Source organism: Pyrgilauda ruficollis, unplaced genomic scaffold (genome assembly GCF_017590135.1).
Source record: "Pyrgilauda ruficollis isolate IOZ18807 unplaced genomic scaffold, ASM1759013v1 scaffold10, whole genome shotgun sequence".
Lineage (NCBI taxonomy): Eukaryota > Metazoa > Chordata > Aves > Passeriformes > Passeridae > Pyrgilauda > Pyrgilauda ruficollis.
Window position 1 is genome coordinate 16,608,514 of NW_024508101.1, and position 18,623 is coordinate 16,627,136.

General features: G+C 46.1%; 1 protein-coding gene across 3 annotated transcripts in view; it reads left to right on the forward strand.

Annotated features, from left to right (window-relative positions):
* The window catches only part of RAD54L2 (RAD54 like 2), a 68,797-nt gene that overhangs the window by 37,739 nt on the left and 12,435 nt on the right, over positions 1 to 18,623 (forward strand). For all 3 annotated transcript variants that reach the window (XM_041465759.1, XM_041465742.1, XM_041465750.1), the window contains 10 exons: positions 9,081 to 9,279; positions 10,676 to 10,815; positions 12,371 to 12,502; positions 13,236 to 13,468; positions 13,949 to 14,131; positions 14,403 to 14,536; positions 15,221 to 15,417; positions 15,939 to 16,281; positions 17,525 to 17,702; positions 18,187 to 18,438. In XM_041465759.1, the coding sequence (XP_041321693.1) occupies positions 9,081 to 9,279; positions 10,676 to 10,815; positions 12,371 to 12,502; positions 13,236 to 13,468; positions 13,949 to 14,131; positions 14,403 to 14,536; positions 15,221 to 15,417; positions 15,939 to 16,281; positions 17,525 to 17,702; positions 18,187 to 18,438 (1,991 nt within the window). The remainder of the gene's footprint in view (positions 1 to 9,080; positions 9,280 to 10,675; positions 10,816 to 12,370; positions 12,503 to 13,235; positions 13,469 to 13,948; positions 14,132 to 14,402; positions 14,537 to 15,220; positions 15,418 to 15,938; positions 16,282 to 17,524; positions 17,703 to 18,186; positions 18,439 to 18,623) is intronic.

Sequence of the window (18,623 nt, forward strand, 5' to 3'; positions counted from 1 at the left end):
ATTTTATGGTAGCACTCACCAGTTAGTAAATCAATGTTTGTTGCAGTACACTACCTATCCCCCTGCAAGAAAAATGTCTTTTATGTAAAAATCCCTGTTTCCTTGTGATATACACATATATTGCTTTCTTGACCATAGAGGTAATTGTCATTTTAGCAGAACCTTTTGAAGAAACAGGTGCCTATTTCTTTTCCAGGCTGTAATGTGCTTAGTTTTTAGGGTGTTGTGTATTTTGGGGGGGGGAGGTCCTTGTGGCATTGTGACTTCAATTTGTGTGAGTCTGATTGCCACAAACAACTTTGCAGCCTTTTGTCAAACTCCTTTAGCAGCACCAGTATTTTGGAAAGGAAAACTAGAAACAGATTGTTCTTTCAGCGATGGTCTTTCATCCTGGTCTTATTAACTTTCTCCAGTGCTCTCGGTCACTTTTCTGGCTGCAGTTGATGGGAGAAGTGCCAGTGGAATGCGGTAGCACACAGGCTCAAACTCAACAATCTGAATTTTTCTCCCAAGTGATGCCTCCCTCATTAAATAGAGTCCTTAAAAATTCCTCTAAAATTTCTTTAGAGACTGAGGCAGAAAAAGGGGATGTAGCTGAAGTTCTGTGCTTTGTTACAGTTCTAAAAAAGTCCACAACTGTGTTTTGTTTTTTTCAAGTAGGAAATTGTATTTATGGAGAAGAAACAGAATTGTTGGTTAGAGCATAGGACAGGAAGCCAACAACTTGAGTTTCTCAGCACTGATGCCTATCTGATTGCTTTGATTTAGTTTCTTCCTCTGCAGGATGGACAGGAGGGTGTTTCACAGGGTAGTGTGAGGAGTTCATCATGCCCATGAACTCTTTTGACACTGATTAGGGTACAAATGACACTATTATAATTTTGAAATCACTCCTCCCTTATACCAGTACCATCAGGAGCAACAACAAAGGAGGACTCAGATGCTGGAGGATGCCTTGTGCTGGGATTATTTCCCATGCTGCTCTTTTAAATTAGGAGTGAATGTCACCTGTCTTCTCCCTGTCCTTGTTAGCAGGTCCTGAGCAAAGTATGGTGTGAGCTTGAGGCAGAGATTAAAGTTCAGCAGGTGCTTGTTGTTTGTTTGCCATTTTGGTGGCCTTGGAAGTGTGTGGCAGCAATAATCCCTTCTTTATTATTTCTCATTGCTCTGAGGGTATGCTGGTATAAAGCTACAACTCCCAGCTACCTAGTGTAAATTAATGCTTATGTAATCATTGCATAATGCAGAATGCTTGCTCCCCTACTCGTCCTCTTTTCTTAGTCCCTGAAATTTATCCCTAGAAGAGTCATGGTAGCAGCCAGCTGGATTCACTGTGCTTGGAACGTGTCAAGCCCCCATATACATCTATTTTCTGAAGCTAGAAAGGGGAAATTTGTTACCTAAATCAATATTTAGCCACCTCAATAAACTAGATCATATTTCTCTTTTTTAAAAAAGCTTTGAAGTGTTGTGAAAATAAATAAGGTTAAATCCGGTTACTTGTGGTTTAGATCCCCATGGTAATTTTCGTAATCTGGCTGACAAAACTCTATTCTGGGTTACTAGTTAACTGGGATAACCAGAAAGGGGAGGTTTCAGTTCCCTCCTGCGCACAGCTTGTTGAAAACTTCCCAGCGCTCAGCCTGAAACACTTCCTGACTCCAGAGCAGTAGCTTTATGTAACTCATTGCTCTCGCACACCCCTGGCTAAAGGACAAATGTGACCGATCCCTGCCTCCCTTGCTCCCTCAGTGGGTGCCTTTCCTGTCTTTGTTTCCCTGTCTTCACTAGTGCCCACAGTGTCTGTGCAAGAGAGGGGACACGGCAGGAGGGAACAGTTTAGGTTTGAGGACTTTCATCAGGAAAAGTAGTTTTGATTGCATATCTAGAAGAGGGATGGCAGGTAGCGGCGTTCTGTATCTCTCCAGGTGTTGCCATCTCAAAGCGCTATGAAAATGTGTCATTTGAAATTTCACAAACCTGTTTTGAGCTGGAAATGGATACGGGATTGCCCAGTGCTCCAGAGGAGCCATGAGGCTGCGGTGCCTGTGAAAGGGAGGACAACCTGACGGCCACCTCACCTGGGCTGCATTCAGGGGCTTGTGCAGGGGTGGGAGGAGGTCCTGGAGGGGCTGGGTGCCAGAGCAGGTACCTGCCACACTCCAGTGGCAATGGGGTGCCAGTGGCTGCGAGCCTGTGCCATACAACAGTTATATAAGTGCTCTTTGGTGTTTATGTAACCCGGGTCTCAGCGTCCGCAGCATTGAGGCCCAGCCAGAACAAGATCTCTTGGGTATTTGGGGCCTGGTTCTGCTTGCATAATCCCAGGGTTAGAAGATATATCGCCTGTCACCAAAGTTGGCTGTTTGATATTCCAGTTTGCCTCTCGGCAATTCTTGGCCGCTTCCTTTCCCTTTGGTTTCTGGGTGGTATATTCCTTGCTCCTGCCCTTCAATTCTGCTGCCTTTTGTTCCTGAGGGATTCCTTCAGGCCAGGAAAGGAGTTTTATTCTGCAGCATAACCTCATCAGCAACCGATATGCTGAAAGATGTCTGAAGGAAAAAAGAAGGGCAGTGCTGCCTTGTAATTTATCTTTTAAAGTTTTCCATTTATTTGGGCTTACTTCTTGCCAGAGAAGAGTGGAGATGGATTTGACTTGTGTGTGCTCATGGTCTGGCTCCCTCCTCGTGCTCTGGCCCACAGAGACAGTGCTGGTAGCTTTTCTTTAGAGCTCGTCTCTTCCCTCCATCCTCTGGTCCTGTGCTGGGGACAGAGGCAGCCTGCCATCTCTCACCAGCAAACTGCAGATTTCACGGAGGTGTCTTGAACCCACAGCGAGTGATCACTTTACTGATACTTAGAGAAATGAAAAACATGTTACTCAGACTTCAAGCAGCACTCTTTGTTATACCAACATGACAGACTCTGTGTCTGGTTACAGTGACAGGTATGAACGACAGACCTGGGGTGGTTAACTCCTAGATAAATCAACAACGGGAATGAAGATGTACGTGCTTTTTGACAGGTGAGGGAAGCTTCCCCTGGGAGCAGGCTCAGCCCGAAAGAGCCCTTGTGCCTGGTCTCAGCCAGTGGCTGTGACTCAGCAGGACACCAGGCATCGCAGCCGGCAGCAGAGCTGGGGCGGGCAGTGCCGGCAGTCGGTCGCTGCTGTGGTCAGCCGGGAGCTGCGGCTGCCGGTCCCGCTGCCCGCGGCTCACGGCGTGGCTGCCCGCTTGGCCAGGGCGCAGTGCCTGCCTTGGGAGCTCCCACAGCCGTGGTCCTGTGTGGACAAGCGGACAAAAGGCTGGTCCCGGCTGTCGTGCTGGCAGCAGTGGCAGCTGCTGGTGACCGGAGAGGGCCGGGCGCGGGTCCGCCGTGCCGGGGCAGCGCGGCCGGGCGCGGGTGCCGCGGCCAGCGCGGGGGGGCAGGTGTGCCGGGTTATATAATACTTACATAATTAGGGCTTTGTTAAGCGCTGGTGGCTGGGAGGGGCGCCCTGCCGTCGAAGACTGAGCCCGATTATTTTCCGAGGAGAACAAAGTCTTGTTGCTAATTAGCTGCCCTGACAGCGGCTGCCGCGGAGAGCCCCGAGTTCCCGTAGGGGCTGCGTCCTGCTCTGTCCTGCTCCGACTCCCTCTAAGGTGGCTTTCCCAGTGCTTTGGGTGGAGGCAACCAGGTGTTGATGTGCGCCGTCTTTGTACCTCTCCTGGGTGTTGCAACAGGTAAAGCCTGGAGGAAGGGAGTCTGAGCTTTTCCCTTACTTTCACCTACACTGTACTTGAGGGGTTTCACAAGGAATTGACTGCCTCCAACCCAGCCTTGTGGTGCTCAAGTGTTTTCACACAATGCCACCTCTGTGAGAGGTGCTCTGTGCAGACACCACTTCTCCCTTCTTGCAAGGCATCCATGCAACAGCTGCACCAGTTGCATACAAAGAATATTTTGAAAATATTTCATTTATATTGCACAGCTGAGTACAGGATGAGCCAGAGGACTCTGGCTGTTGCCAGCCTCCGAGTTGACTGCTGTGCTGCAGTTAGAGAACCGCTGTTCTTCGTTAAGCCAGGTACAGTTTCACTCTCACATCACCTACCCACCACTGCAGCTCCCAGCACACTGGGGAAACATCACATAACCCCAGAGAGCATCTTCCAGGCTGTCAGAGCCTTTGTAGCTGGGCTAGCTCTGCAGAGTTGCTCCTCCAGCCTTTGGCACTCCAGTTGTAGTTCAGTGTGTCAGGGACTGAGTTGCAGCTGGAGCTGTGCAATTAAGACTTTCTTGTGCCATCCCTCAGTGCTCCTCCCATTCCTGTTTTGACAGCTCAGTACTGGCTGTAGTAGCACTAGCTAGTATTAGCTAGTCTCTGACAGGCTTTTGCCCACAAACTGCATAGACGTTCCCAGAAGGCCTGCAAGAATATTTAACTGCTCTTTGTTCTTTGTGCAGGACAAAAGAAAGCTCCCAAAGTAAGAATTAACTGCTCACTGTTCTGCATGCAGCTATCTTCTGTACCATGCATGCACATCCCTGTCCTTAGAGTAGGAAATAATGCTCAAAGACTCAGCAAAATTGTCCTATTTGGTATCCTGAGTTTCTGTAGTGGAATTATTTTAGAAGTAAACAGGTGTCTGGATTTCAGTGCTGTGTCTTTCCTGAAGTCACTGGAGTTGCCCTGGCAATTAAACTGGTCTCCCAGGAGGAGGTGTACATATCTCTAGCTAGCCCTGTAAGCTGGCTACTAACTGGGCAGGCAAGGAAGTCACCAACTTACTTAGTTTGTCCACTGAGAGGTCTCTTGGATCTTCTTATGCAGCAGCCTCAGGTAGGAGACCCTCAGATCTTCTGAATGGGAATTTCTGTACTCCTAGGAGTGCTGACAGTTGCTAGAGCCAAACTGTGCATACACAGACCTGGACTTACTGAGGTCTGCCTTGGAACATGGAGATTGACTATAACACTGTTTTTCACTTACCTTGTTGTCAGAAGACACTGTTAGTTACATGAATGTCACACCTCACAACAACCTGCTGCTTCATGACACTTTGCAGCAACCTGAGCCATTTTGCAGAGCAGGCTGTGTCGGGAGCAATTTACTGCTGAATCCATGATCTAGAGAATATTTTCCAGGCTGAATCCTGTGCTGTTGTAACAAAAGTTTGAGCAGGTGATGAGGTGAGCTTGGCTGCAATAGGAGGTGCCTGACTGCGGGACAAATCTTCTGATGTGTTACACATCATGAGTCACAGCTGTGTGCAGTGTTTAGGGACAGCTCTGGCAGTCACACCACTCAGGGAGCATCTGAAGCAGCGTTACACACAGCAGTCACGACTCTCTTACAGAGACTTCTAAATTGTAACACTGTGACATGCAAGTGTTGGTCAGGAAACCAAATACCCTGTTCGTATGTATCTGAGGGTGGTGCTTGCTGCTGCTTATTGAGCAAAGAAAACTGGTAACCTCTGGCCTGCAGCACAAACCAGAGCTGTGCTGTAACCAGGTCTGTTGGGTTTTGAAAGTGCAGGCACATTTCACACCTCTAAAGTGTGTGAGAAAGGATAGTTGTGCCCCTCTTGGCATTCAGGGTACCTTGCAGGACAGAGTGCCTGGGTGTGTGCAGGTGTCCATAACCACTGGGAACTGTTTGGGGATGTCTCAGACAGAGAGCCATAACCCACCTGAAGGAGTAGCTGCATTGATACTACTTTGGGAGATCCTCTTTGTAGATCTGGTCAGGGCAGTGCAAAACATAGAACAAAGCTGGTGTGAACTGGTGATTCTTGGTGCCCACAGCGTGTAACCATGGCATGGAATTACACCCTTGCCAACAGCCACACCTGGCTGTCTTCTGCTGGGCAGACTTAAGCCTTCCTTTTCTGTTGTGGCTCACCCTGCTGTGCTGGGTTGTCACCCCCAGGCTGGTAGCAATGCTCTTCTCAAGCAGGCAATGTGAATAGGTGCCCAGGTCTTCCTAGAGTGCACAGCAGCTCCAGCATGATCAGACAGTTGTCAACATGCAAACGTGGCTGATGAATTTTTTGTGTTGTGTAAAACACTACTTGTATAACCATGTCAGAGTAGTGTGTCGAGCTCCTGTTACAAAACCATAATTGCATTTCTGTTGTATATGTAGGTTTGGCAAAATTGGGGCAGGATTATTCCATTGATTACCTGATGGGACCTGTTCAACGAGGCTGTTCCCACACTCCCTCCAACCCAAGATCAGACCTGTTCTTATACAAAATAGGTGTTAGTGTGTGTAGTTATTGTTTCTTAATGTGTTTCTGTCCCAGTGTGGGTCCCATTTACACAGCTTGGAGCTCACCAAATTGGAGAGCAGCCACATGACTGCAGCGGGGAGCTGTGCTTTTCATCTGGGTTAGGTTTAGGCTGTGCACATAATCAGGAGTTTAATACAAAGCAGCAGCAAAACAATTCCTGCTTGTAACTGCCAGCTTATGCCACAGGTGTGGGGGGAGCTGTTGCAAGGTTAGACTTGTGATTTTTATCCTTGTGTTAGTTAAACTTCGTGTAAAGCTTTATTCATGGTGGTGGTGAGGATAGGAGCAGCCTTTGGGAAGCCGGCTGTCCCCTGAATCCCACTGCAGCTGAATCAGTGAGATGTTTGGAGCTGTTGCTCGCGTGGAAGAGCTCTCTTGATGCATATGTGTCAGGAATGTGGGCTGAGGCACAGATTGTGTTCCTCACCTCAGAACTTGTGTTGGCAGGACAAACACCAGCCTGGGCAGACGTGGCTGTGGCAGATGAGGGCTTGTACTCAGTGTGGGACCAAATCTATCATCAAATTTTGGGCTTCAGGCTCCTGGTCAGATGAGAATTGTATTTTAAAAAACCTACATGATCCAGCTGTGTGTAGGTTTTACCAGAGCTCCTATTACATATCATTAAGAGGAAAGAAAAGGTAAAATGCAGAAATGGAATGAATCTACACAGGGATTGCAGAGCACATCTGTAAACATAGAGGAGACATAATAATTTGGGCTCCTGAGCCTTTAGGTTTTGCTATTATCAACCTTGTCCTGAAGACACCCTTGCCTGGCACAGTGCAGGTGGCAGGTTGGCTGCTGGAGGAGGTGACGTGGGCAGTTGCTGGAGTGTGGGGAGGGAAGCGCTTCCTCTCCAAACAAGCATGGCTTTGTGCTCTCTGGTGCCTCGTCAAGGTCCTCCGGGCCCAGGGTGAGATGGCAGCAGTGTAACCATGGCAGTGTTTGTCTCCGGTTTAATGACTCATCCTGGAGCATGTGATCACGTGTGCAGCCTCCCTGCTTCCCTTTGCCCTATTTCATCCAATCTTTTGATCTAGTTATATAACCAAGAGTCAAGAGGGATGGGGGGAAGGAAACGGTGCTGAAGAATTGCAGGTAATGTGACTAAAATGTGTCTGTAGCTCAAATAGCAGAGTTGTTGTCTGGGAAGCCTGAGAAACTGGGTTTATTCCCGGCACAGTTCTCTGTCTGCAAGTGAGCTGATGGTTGATATCTGAGTTTGTAAGTCTAAAAAGGCCTGGTGGGAGGACAGGGCTCCAAGACCTTGGCTGTGGTGGCAGAACTGCTGTGCTTGTAGCAGTGAACCCCTTTGCCTTTATCTTCATTTGTATAACTCTCCTTGCATTCATCATGAGATCTGTTCTATCCCATAAGCTGTGGATACCTGGTTTTTCAGTATGTGTAGGGCTTGCAGAGACAGATATTCGCAGAAGTGTTTGAACTGCTCTGCTGATACTGGTCCATGGTGGGCTGAGCTCTGAAGTCCTAAATCTGTTCTGACACAGACTTGCAGCAAAATGCTGGGGTGGGTCTGGTGGGATGTCTGGAGAGGAAGTTTGCAAAGTTAGTGCTTTTGAACAAGGTGTGAATCTACTTCTTGTCATCTCAATTTTAAGATGTGATGCGGGAGATAAGGTTAATTTAATGGGCATATCAACATGACAGCTGTAGTTGCAATGTGCTGTACTGAAGCATCCTTCATTTAAGCTCCCAGCAATTTGAGAAGGAATGCTCTCTGTCTCCAGATCCCTCAGAGTCACAATGTGATGCTTGTTGGTTCTGTATTACTTCATCTGCCACATTCCTCTGCACTGATGTCTTCTTTCCTTCAAAGTTCTGTCTAAGTGTCATTTCAGTTCAGTCATTAGCTCAGATACACAATGTAAGCAAGAAAGCTGATTATAAGATGAAGTTCAGGGTATCTCTTTGCCTGACACAAGGGGACAAGATGCTTCAAAGAAGCTATTACAACGCTTGTCAGAAACAGTTTGCTTCAAGGGAAGCTTTTGAACAGAAACATTTCCTTTCTTTGCTCTGGAAGCATTGGCTTGGTCACTGGCAGCCTGTTGAAGAGCCAAGTGTCACATAGAACAAGGTGTCATTTCACATTGTGCTTTAGGAGTGGAATCAGGCACAAATGGAAGTCTGAAAATAGGAAGATGAAGAGAAAAAGGAACGCATATGATTTATAGTGTAGAAAGAATATTGCCACTTACATTTTGTTTGACAAAAAGCTTGTTGGAAATTACCATTTAAACCATGAGAGTGAAGCCTGGTGCTAAAACCACTGAGCTGCCTGCTGAGCCATGACCCAGTGTTTGGACCAGATAACCTTTTACATACTGTGTTCTGTTGACTTGGGAGATGGTTACACAGGTGTCATAGATGGAAATTTCTGCCCTACTTGAATGATGTGAAACAAAGAAAAAGAGATTCAAGTTCCTGGTTTTAATCAGAGCTTATCAGGCCCTCATAGAAAAACAGACTCTTGGGATAGCAAGTGCTCCACATGCACCTAAATGATCTGCCTTGTTTTCTTGTCAGGACACTTTTGGGCTGGGTTGAGGGGTGTTAGCCTTGGCTTTCACTAGGGACACATCCTTCACTGTAAAACTTTTGAACTCTCTTTGACTGTCAGAAAGGACCCCAGTTTTGACCCTCAGAGTGACACGCTTGCAAATGAGTGAGAGTAGGGCTTGTCAGTTCCCATTCAGCTCAAACCCTGCCGATTGCTCGTGGAAGAGCCAGCTGCCAGCCTGGCACAGCTGTTCCCATGTCATGTTCTCCCCCTTGCAGACCAACCCCAGGAAGCCGTGTTCAGCGGTGACCATGCGGAGCACGCGGAGGATGGAGAATGGCAGCGCTCGACTTCAACTACCTCATCTCAGAGCGAGCGGGCAGAGCAACTCTTGCAGAACCAGCACAAGAGCCTGGCCTCTGAGGACACCAAAAAGAAGAGGGCTCAGAAACCGTCTCACATGCGGAGGAACATAAGGTAAGCAGCAGCAGCAGCAGGACAGAAAGAGCTCGGGTCACATATGGTGGTGAAAACAGAATCTCTGCACTTTGCTTCTGAGCTACCTTGTGCCACTGCTGGCAAACCAGATGGTTTTTCTTTTCCAAAACCTTAGGATTTCACCAGTGGGAGTAGAGTGATCTCAGACTGGAGTGCTGCATGTGGGTGCAGACTTGTTTGGTATTTTAGAAGAGTGAATATTTGGTTATGGAATATATTGCACAAATTGTGTAATTGCTTCTGTCTTTTGAGAGATGTAATTGAAAAACAGTACCACCATTAAATACCAGTTTCAGATATTTGCTGAGGTGAATCCTATTGCAAACAGCCTAAAATACAGTCCTTTCCTGTACTGTCCTGGGTACTTGTTGACAGGAATGCTGATGCTATGACTAGTGGCTGAAGTGTTGGAAGTCAGTTTCACCTGGATTTTATAAAGCAGTAGTTGTTTGATTGTGTAATTCACCACATATTCTGGGACAGGTTGTGAGGTGGTAAATCACTAGAAAATTTTGCTCAAGGGAATTTTGTAAGCTCAGAGGAGAACTAATGGAGCAGGAATACCTGTGGAAGCAAGTAGCTCTCATGCCCTGTGCTGGTAGTCTTTGGTTCCTATTTAAGCTTGTGCAGATTGATTTTCTTAAAGCTCAAGGAATAAGCATTGAATAGGCCTTGAAAAATGGGGCTTCATTAGGATGAAGGAGATGTCCATGAAGTGTGGGGTTGAATGATTTTAAAGGCTAGTTTGAGGAAGCTAGATTTTACTACTGCTTGTACTGCACCTCTGCTCTGGCAAAAGCACCTTCATTTCCAGGACTGGGCATGTGACACTGAAGCAGGGGAAAAGCAACTTCTGGAAGGAAATAAAATTACCTATAAAGGGAAGGTGCTTTGAGGGAATGCCTTGAAACAATTGCTAAAACCATTAGAGATCCTAGCTCCTCAAAATGCTGTCAGAAGAGAATCAGGGTGATGACTTTTTGTGGGGGAATTGATGCATTTTCTTCCCATATATCTTCTTTGCATGACTTAGTGAATTTTGTGTTTATAAACTGCGTATCAATAAAAAACCTTTCAAACAGAAGAACTGGTCTCTGGTAACCTAGTTTAAGTAAGTGCTTACCCACTTATCTCTTTCCTCCTTTCATTACTTTGCTTCTGTTGAACTTTTGTCTTTTCCTTGAGTGATAGTAGTGTTATCTGTAGTGTTGAAATAGCTGTAGAATTTGCCCATATCTTTTCGGGATAATGTTCCTGCTCTATGTGGCTGACAGAATACCTGGAGCTTGTCAGTCATCTTTGCAGCTGCTGTGCAGCTGTTCATGTTTTTGGAAGAAATGGAGTGTAACCAAATCACGTTTGCTCCTGTGTTCAGAAAGCTGTTGCGTGAGGACCAACTGGAAGCCGTGACAAAGGCAGCCCAGCAGGAAGAGTTGGAGAGAAGGAAGCGGCTTGAGCAGCAGCGGAAGGATTATCCAGCCTCTATACCAACGGTTCCCCTGGAGTTTCTTCCTGGTAAGCACTGGGAGATGCCAGCCAAAGTGAGAGTTTTAAGGATAGATGCTGAATGAAGAAGCTAGTGCCATACTTGTCCATGACAGGACAAGGGGTAATGGTTTTGACCTAAAGGAAGGTAGATTCAGGCTAGATACAAGGAAGAAATGCTTTACAATGAGGGTGCTGAAACACTGGCACAGGTTATGCAGAGGTGTGGTAAATGGCCCACTCCTGGAAACATTCAAGGTCAGGATGGATTAGGCTTTGAGCAGCCAGATGTAGCTGAAGATACCCTGTTCAGTGTAGAGGGCTTGGACTAGATGACCTTTGAAGGGTCCTTCCAACCCCAAACGTTCTGTGATTCTCTGCTGTACTTAGATTTTCAAGTCTAAACTCTTGGATCAGCAGTTCCAAACCAGTTCAGCGTAGGCAGTTCCACTTCTGGCCTTGTTTTGTGTTAAGGTACAGTGGCTGCTTGGTGAAAGGTGCTGGGTAATGTTTGTTGAAGATATTTTGATGCACATCAAGTGTGTGTAGGGGGATGCTGAAACAGATCTCTCTTGTCTTTCCGGCTGGTATGGGAGCTTAAATCAACAGGCCTGGCAGAAATGCCAGATCCTGTTTGTCCTGGGAATGGTCTGGTAACATGTGTGTCTGGTACTAGGGATAGTGGGACAATAGACTGGATGCACATATGTTGGTGATGTAACCTTGGCCTTCCTTGCATGTTTTGGCAAGCAGTGAGTTGCAGACAGTATAAATGGTTAAGCATCACTCATGTCTTTGGGTGAATATGTCACCTTTCATTGTTTCCCAATCTGGATCATTTTGGTAATTTAGTTTATATCACAGCTTCAAAAGGTGTAAAGGGCAGAGAAGTGCAGCTGGATGTTGGGCAAGGATGAGGAATTCTTGAGTTGGCTTTGCCTTTTGAAGACATATATATTCTCCCTTATGTGCAAGTGTTAAAAACACTTTTACGTGTGGGAGAAGGAATAAGAGCTGTTTAAAACACTTTGGGTTATGCAGAGTAGGTTCAGCCCCAGAAGAATGTCATTGCTTGCTGTGTCATTGCAGTGATGCTGTTTGGCCCCATTAGCCTCTCCTCCACATGGCAGCACTAAAAACATACAAACAAATGCTCTTGATCAGCAAAAGTTGTTTATGATATGTGGTATTTAATTATTACAGTGTCGCTACTAACAAAGAGCAGTTATTATCCCTTCAGCAGTTGGTACTTTCTCTGCTGGATGAAACACAGCTTTTACTGAGACCAAAAAAAAGAGAAACAAAGGGCTTTAGCATGTTGCATGGTCAGTGTGCCCCAGTCAGGGCATGAAACAGAGAGTGCCATCAGCAATGGGCTATTGTTTCAGCATATTGAGAATGGAGGAGATTGTGACCCAGGAAGCTGAGTCATAGCAGGATTGTAGACAGTGAGAGTCTGTTATGGAAAATTCCAGGACTAAGTTATTGGAGCTAAAGTGGAAGGAAATACTGTCTGGTTTCTGAACAGTTTTGTCTCCTTCCCCATTATTATGAATTACTTATTGTTTGTAATTTATGTTTGTAGAGGACATCGTTTTCAGAACAGCAGAGGCGACCCAGCTCCCCCCTCAGGTCCTGGCTGAGGAAGTGATCTGCCTTGACAGTACCAGCAGTGGCAGTGAAGATGATACTAAAGGAAAAAATAGCATTAAAGATGGTAAGTGACCAATTGCCTCAGTCTTCTCTTCTCACAATATGCTGTTTATTCAGCCACAAGTCTGTTTTCATCTGATCAGATGCCCCAGTGGTGAATCACTTCAGACTTTTGTAGGCCTATTGGATTACAATTATATGGGCAGTTCTGGCCTGTGAGTCCTAAAATGACATTTATAAAATGGCCTGTCAGGCTCTCTTGTGAACTTGTGTTTATTTCTGCTTTATAAATGCACTAATTTTGCCCAGTGCATTGCTGAAGAATGCTTACAGGACATGTGGCACCATTTACTGCATGTAAAAGGAGCATCTAAGTATTCAGATTTGCAGCTGGAAGTGGTTTTTGAGTTCCTTGTCCCAAATGGATTCAACCAGACTCCTTGGTGATCCTTAGGCATTATATCAGTCAATAAAATTCATGTCTGAGCTTGGGAATTAAGAAAACATATGGAAGGGAATGTAAAACACTCCTAGAAACTGTCTCATGTGCTCTTTGGATCAGCCCGAGTTAATGTTCCCTGAAACATTTGGAAGCCAGGGAAGCTTTCATATGCTGGTCTGAGGGGTGTGGTGTGTGCCTGTATCATGCCTGCTTGTTCAGGATACATCATTAGGCCAGGGTGGAATTGCAAAAGCTGGGAGTAGCCTTATTTCCTGATAGTTTTTTTCCATTCATGATAAACCCTGATGTCAAGTTAACTTTGTTGTTATTCTTTCCTGTTCTGGTTACTTTGCAGAAGTGATTGAACTGAGCTCAGGAGAGGATGATGCCCTCCAAATTGTGGACAGCAGTGACTCTGGCAATGAGGGGGAGGAGGATGGCAGTGAAGAGAGCAGTGGCTCTCATGTGAATGATGCCTTAAATCAGTCAGATGCTCTGGGGCAAGTCATTGTCAACATCAATCATCCACCAAATGAGGAGGACATTTTCCTGGCTCCCCAGCTTGCACGTGCAGTAAAACCTCATCAGGTAGGCTTTGTTATCCTTGAAAATGCAACGAATTTGGGCAAGCCTGCCTGGGAATCTCAGCAGACCTTCTTTGGTGAGCCCTGTGACCAATCTGGTTGTGGTGGTGACTGTTGTGGACAGTCAAATGATAAAACTGAACTAGAGGATGGCCAAGGCTCTGTATAACTTCAGCTGCTGTTACTATCAGACCTTTGTATATTTAGATGAACTTTTACAAAAGAAAATTATATTTATAAAAAAACTAATCAACTCCAATTCAGATCCTCTGGCTACAAATTAATTTGTATTTATTGATATATTCTCAAGAAATTCTATGAGCATCTAAAAATACTGAGTTTCTGAGCCTTCCCTAGAGTAATTTAATGAACTTGAAACATCCACTTTACATTTTCATGGTCCTCATGCACTCTGTAAATACTTAGCCATCTTGGGCTTCTTTGTCTGCCACCATTCTAACACTTTTTCTACTTTTCTGCCTAGATTGGTGGAATCCGATTCCTTTATGACAACTTGGTCGAGTCCTTGGAGAGATTTAAAACCAGCAGTGGGTTTGGGTGTATTTTAGCACATAGCATGGGCCTGGGCAAGACCATCCAGGTTATCTCTTTCTTGGATGTACTTTTTCGGCACACGGAGGCAAAGACTGTTCTTGCCATTGTACCTGTAAGTAGCCACATGAAGGGCTGGCTGAGGGGCTTCACTGCACTGCTTCTTTCTTTGCATAGAGAAGGTTGATTAATGTCCCATCACTCATCAAGCTCTGTCACATCCTTGCTGTTCTTCCCCTATATCATTCCCTGTGTTCCTGAATTTGCAGGCTGTAAGCTGCTGCTTCCATCTGGCACACTGGGTGTCATTCCTAATCTCATTTTGCTCTTAAAAATCCCAAGTGACTCAATTGGGTTTTTAATCCTTCCATGGCTAACTTTTTCAGGTGAATACGCTTCAAAACTGGCTAGCAGAGTTCAACATGTGGCTCCCAGCACCTGAAAACCTTCCTGCTGATTATAACTCCAAAGAGGTCCAGCCCCGCACCTTCAAAGTCCATATCCTGAATGATGAACACAAGTAGGTGACAGTAAAAGCTTTTCTGAGCTCTGCTTCTTTCTGGATCATTTTCCTTGCATGGATCAGGGCAGTACAGTGGTCCTGGGGAATTCTCAGTTCATTAGCTGTGTCTATACTCCTAGAGTGTGTTCTGGGTGGGATATATTTGAATCTGCTCATGCTGCTTCAGCCATGTATTTACTGTTGGCCAGGATCTGATATACTGTGGTGGACTGAGCAAAGACAGTGTCTTGATCTGAACCAATTCTGAGCAGGCTGGAAGGGAAGGAAGCCTGCGGGACAGGAGCATTGAAGAAGACAACAGGGGATAAACAACTTGAAGATTACAACCATGTGCATTGGCAGCTTGTTCTGCAAATGGTTTTTGCAGAGGCAAACTCAACAGCTCTATAAAAAGGGAACTCTTTGAGTTTTATATGCTTTTGTGCATGACAAATTTCTACACCTCAGCTGCTGTAAGGATTTGTCATTCTCAGTCCTGCTCCATGGCACATAAAAGGCTTTTTCCCCCCTCTGTATCTGTTTGTTTCCTAAAGAAATTTCATTGTAAACCTCCATCTGGTTTGATGTGAGAAAAATGCTTTAAAATACCCACTGAATGGGTATTTTTTCTCAGCAGACTTCAGTCCAGTGATTCAACCTGAAATTGGAATAAAGCTTACAGTTTGTTTGGTTGTTTTGCAGGACGACAGCTGCACGAGCAAAGGTGGTTAATGACTGGGTGACAGAAGGTGGTGTGCTGCTGATGGGATATGAGATGTACCGTCTCCTCTCACTGAAGAAGTCCTTTGCCACTGGCAGGAAGAAGAGAACAAAGAAACAAACTGGCCCTGTCATTATTGACTTGGATGAGGAAGACCGGCAGCAGGAGCTTCTGAAAGGTGGGAAGTCAGCCCTCAAGAGGGGAGAGTGTGACCCTGCTGTCCAGCTGGCTGTCAGCTGTGGCAGCACAGGGAAACAACCCATAACTTGCTTTTAGTATCACTGACATGATAGAGCTTTGCTGGGTGGGATTGTCTTTGGAGGCAGAATGTTGTTGGTCTGTGTCTGAGTCTTCAATTTCTCAAAAGAGCTCCAAGTAAGGGCGGAATTCAGTACACTGAACTCTGGGATTTGTCATTGTGAGCTTTGCCATTCTGATTTGATGCAAGACACCCAACTTGATGCAATGCAGGTCACTGAACAGAAATCAAGGGACAGTCATGTTTCCTCATTACCACATTTTGCTAAATCAGAACTACTGTCTAGTCAAATGTTATCTCCTGCATCAGCCTTGCTCCCTGCACCCATGGATACTGCTTTTTTGTCTTTCAGAAATACCCCTCTATTGTGTAGCTGGTGGCCTTATAAAACCAGAACTTTGTCTTATTCATCTCTAATACTTAATGTCCCTTGTCCTCAGGGATTGAGAAGGCTTTGTCTCGCCCCGGCCCAGACGTGGTTATTTGTGACGAAGGGCACCGGATAAAGAACTGCCATGCCAGCACTTCCCAGGCGCTGAAGAACATCCGCTCGCGCCGGCGGGTGGTGCTGACTGGGTACCCACTGCAGAACAACCTCATCGAGTACTGGTGCATGGTGGACTTTGTCCGGCCTGACTTCCTGGGCTCACGGCAGGAGTTCAGCAACATGTTTGAGCGGCCCATCCTGAACGGGCAGTGCATTGACAGCACCCCGCAGGACGTGCGGCTGATGCGCTACCGCAGCCACGTCCTGCACAGCCTGCTGGAGGGCTTCGTGCAGCGGTGAGTCCACGGGCAGTTCTCTGGGGTGTAGTCCCTGCAAACAGCTCCTTCATCACAAGTTACCTGGCTTGTTTGCTCAGTTTGTGCAGTGCAACTAAATGTTGATGTCCTATAAAATCATGGAATTGTTTAGATTGGAAAAGACCTGTAAGATCATCAAGTCCAACCATTGACCCAGTACAGCCACCACTAAAGCTTGTCCCCAGGTGCCACACCTACGAGTTTTTTAAATCTCTCCAGGGTTGGTAACTCCACCACTTCCCTGAACAGCCTGTTCCAATGTCTGACCACCCTTTCCATGAAGAAGTTTTTTCTAATATCCAATCTAAACCTCCCCAGCACAATATGAGGCCATTTTCTCTTATCCTGTCACTGTTACCTGGGGGAAGAGACTGCATATAACCTACTTTTAGGTAGTTGTGGAGAGAGAGGTCCCCCCAAAGCCTCCTTTACTGCAGCCTGAGCCCCCTCAGCTGTTCCTCATCAGACTTGTGCTCCAGAGCCTTCCCCAGCTCTGTTGCCTGAATCTGGACATGCTCCAGCACCTCACTGTCTTGTAAGGAGGGACCCAAAACAGAACCCAGGATTTAAGATGGGGCCTCACCAATGCTGAGTACAGGGAGAGGTTCACTGCCCTGGCCCTGCTGGCCACACTGTACAGTTGGTTTTTTTGGTACAACAGACTCTGATTACAGAGAACTACACCTCTAAGTGCCCTAGAGTGACCTCAGGTTTATTTTGATGGGTTAATAGCCAATTTGCATGTGCACTTTGTGACATCCTTATCTTAGAATCTGAAAGTGTTTCGTGAAAGTGTTAAGGAAAGTGACAGTGACTCCACCATTCTGGAAACAAATCAGCATTTTTTTCTCCGATGAGAATTCTAGGATGCTGGTCTGGAGTGTCTTAATCATTGGCAGAGCTGAAAATAGACTTTACATCTTATTTCTGGTTTTCAGCTACCATGGAAAACAGGACTTTCATCACCCTCTTAACTCTGTGACCTGTGCTAGAAGATTGTAATGTTTGAGATCTTTGTAATTGTGTTTACAATTGGTATTTGGCTGCAGGGAGAGTATCTCAGAAGTGTCATGCATTAGAGAAGCATGCAATTTAGAGGTCCTTCTCCCTGCAGCTGGGTGGGCAAGAAGTCAAAATCTTTCCCTACAGGCAGCCACAGGGAGATCATAATGGGAAATTCCCTTCCCCTGTATTTATCTCACTCTTCTTATTTCCTCCACAGGCGAGGCCACAACGTGCTGAAGGTTCAGCTCCCGTCTAAGGAAGAGCACGTCATTCTGGTGCGTCTGTCCAAGATCCAGCGGGACCTGTACACGGAGTTCATGAACCGCTTCCGGGATGCAGGCAACAGTGGCTGGCTGGGGCTGAACCCACTCAAAGCTTTCTGTGTCTGTTGCAAGGTACATTTTGGCAGAAGATGCAAAGAAGGATTCTAATCTGTTGGGGAAAGGGGAATATAAGTCAAAAGAGGAGGTGAAAGTGTGGTTGGCCAGGGACATAATCTCTCCCCAGAGTGCTCTGCAGTGGTTCAACAGTATTGTTATCTTTGCTTCCAGAACTGGGATGCAGGGATGTTAAATGTCTCTTTCAAACTGTGCAAGAAACCTGCTAGCATCAGCTGAAACAATCTGGGCTGATACCTTAAACTGCATAGCCTTACTTCCTTAATGCAAACAGGCAGCTCCCTCTGTCTTTTTGCTGTGTGGGGTGCACAGTGACCTCCTGGTTTGGTCTCAAGGAAAGAATTGGACACATTTAAAGATATGAGAGCTAGAAGAAGTATTAGTTCTTTCCTTTGAATAGCTGTGGGAGCTTTCAGGTCACAATCATTGGCAAGCAGCAGACCAGTGCAGGTCTAACCACTTCCTTTCTTTATCCCTTCAGATCTGGAACCATCCAGATGTGTTGTATGAAGCTCTGCAAAAGGAGAACCTGGCAAATGAGCAGGATTTGGATGTGGATGACCTTAGCACAGCAAACACTAATTCCCGCTGCCAGCCTCAGGGAATTAAAGTTAAAACAGAAAGTAATGCTTTGGCATCACCAGTTGGAGAAGCTACTAATAGCAAGTTCCTCCAGAGTGTTGGCTTCAACCCTTTCCAGGAGAGAGCAAATCAGGTCGTAACTTATGAGTGGGTGAGTGTCACTGCTGGAAAATTTTTCATTTGGAGAGTCTGGACAGTTTTCTGAAGCAGAGCAACGAGAAGACTCTTCTGTCTGAGTTGTGGGTTTCTCCTGTGTTCTCTTTACCACAGAGCATCTTGATAAGCAGATCTGCATGGTGCTAGGAGGGGTTTGTGACTCTCAGGAGGTAGAAGTGC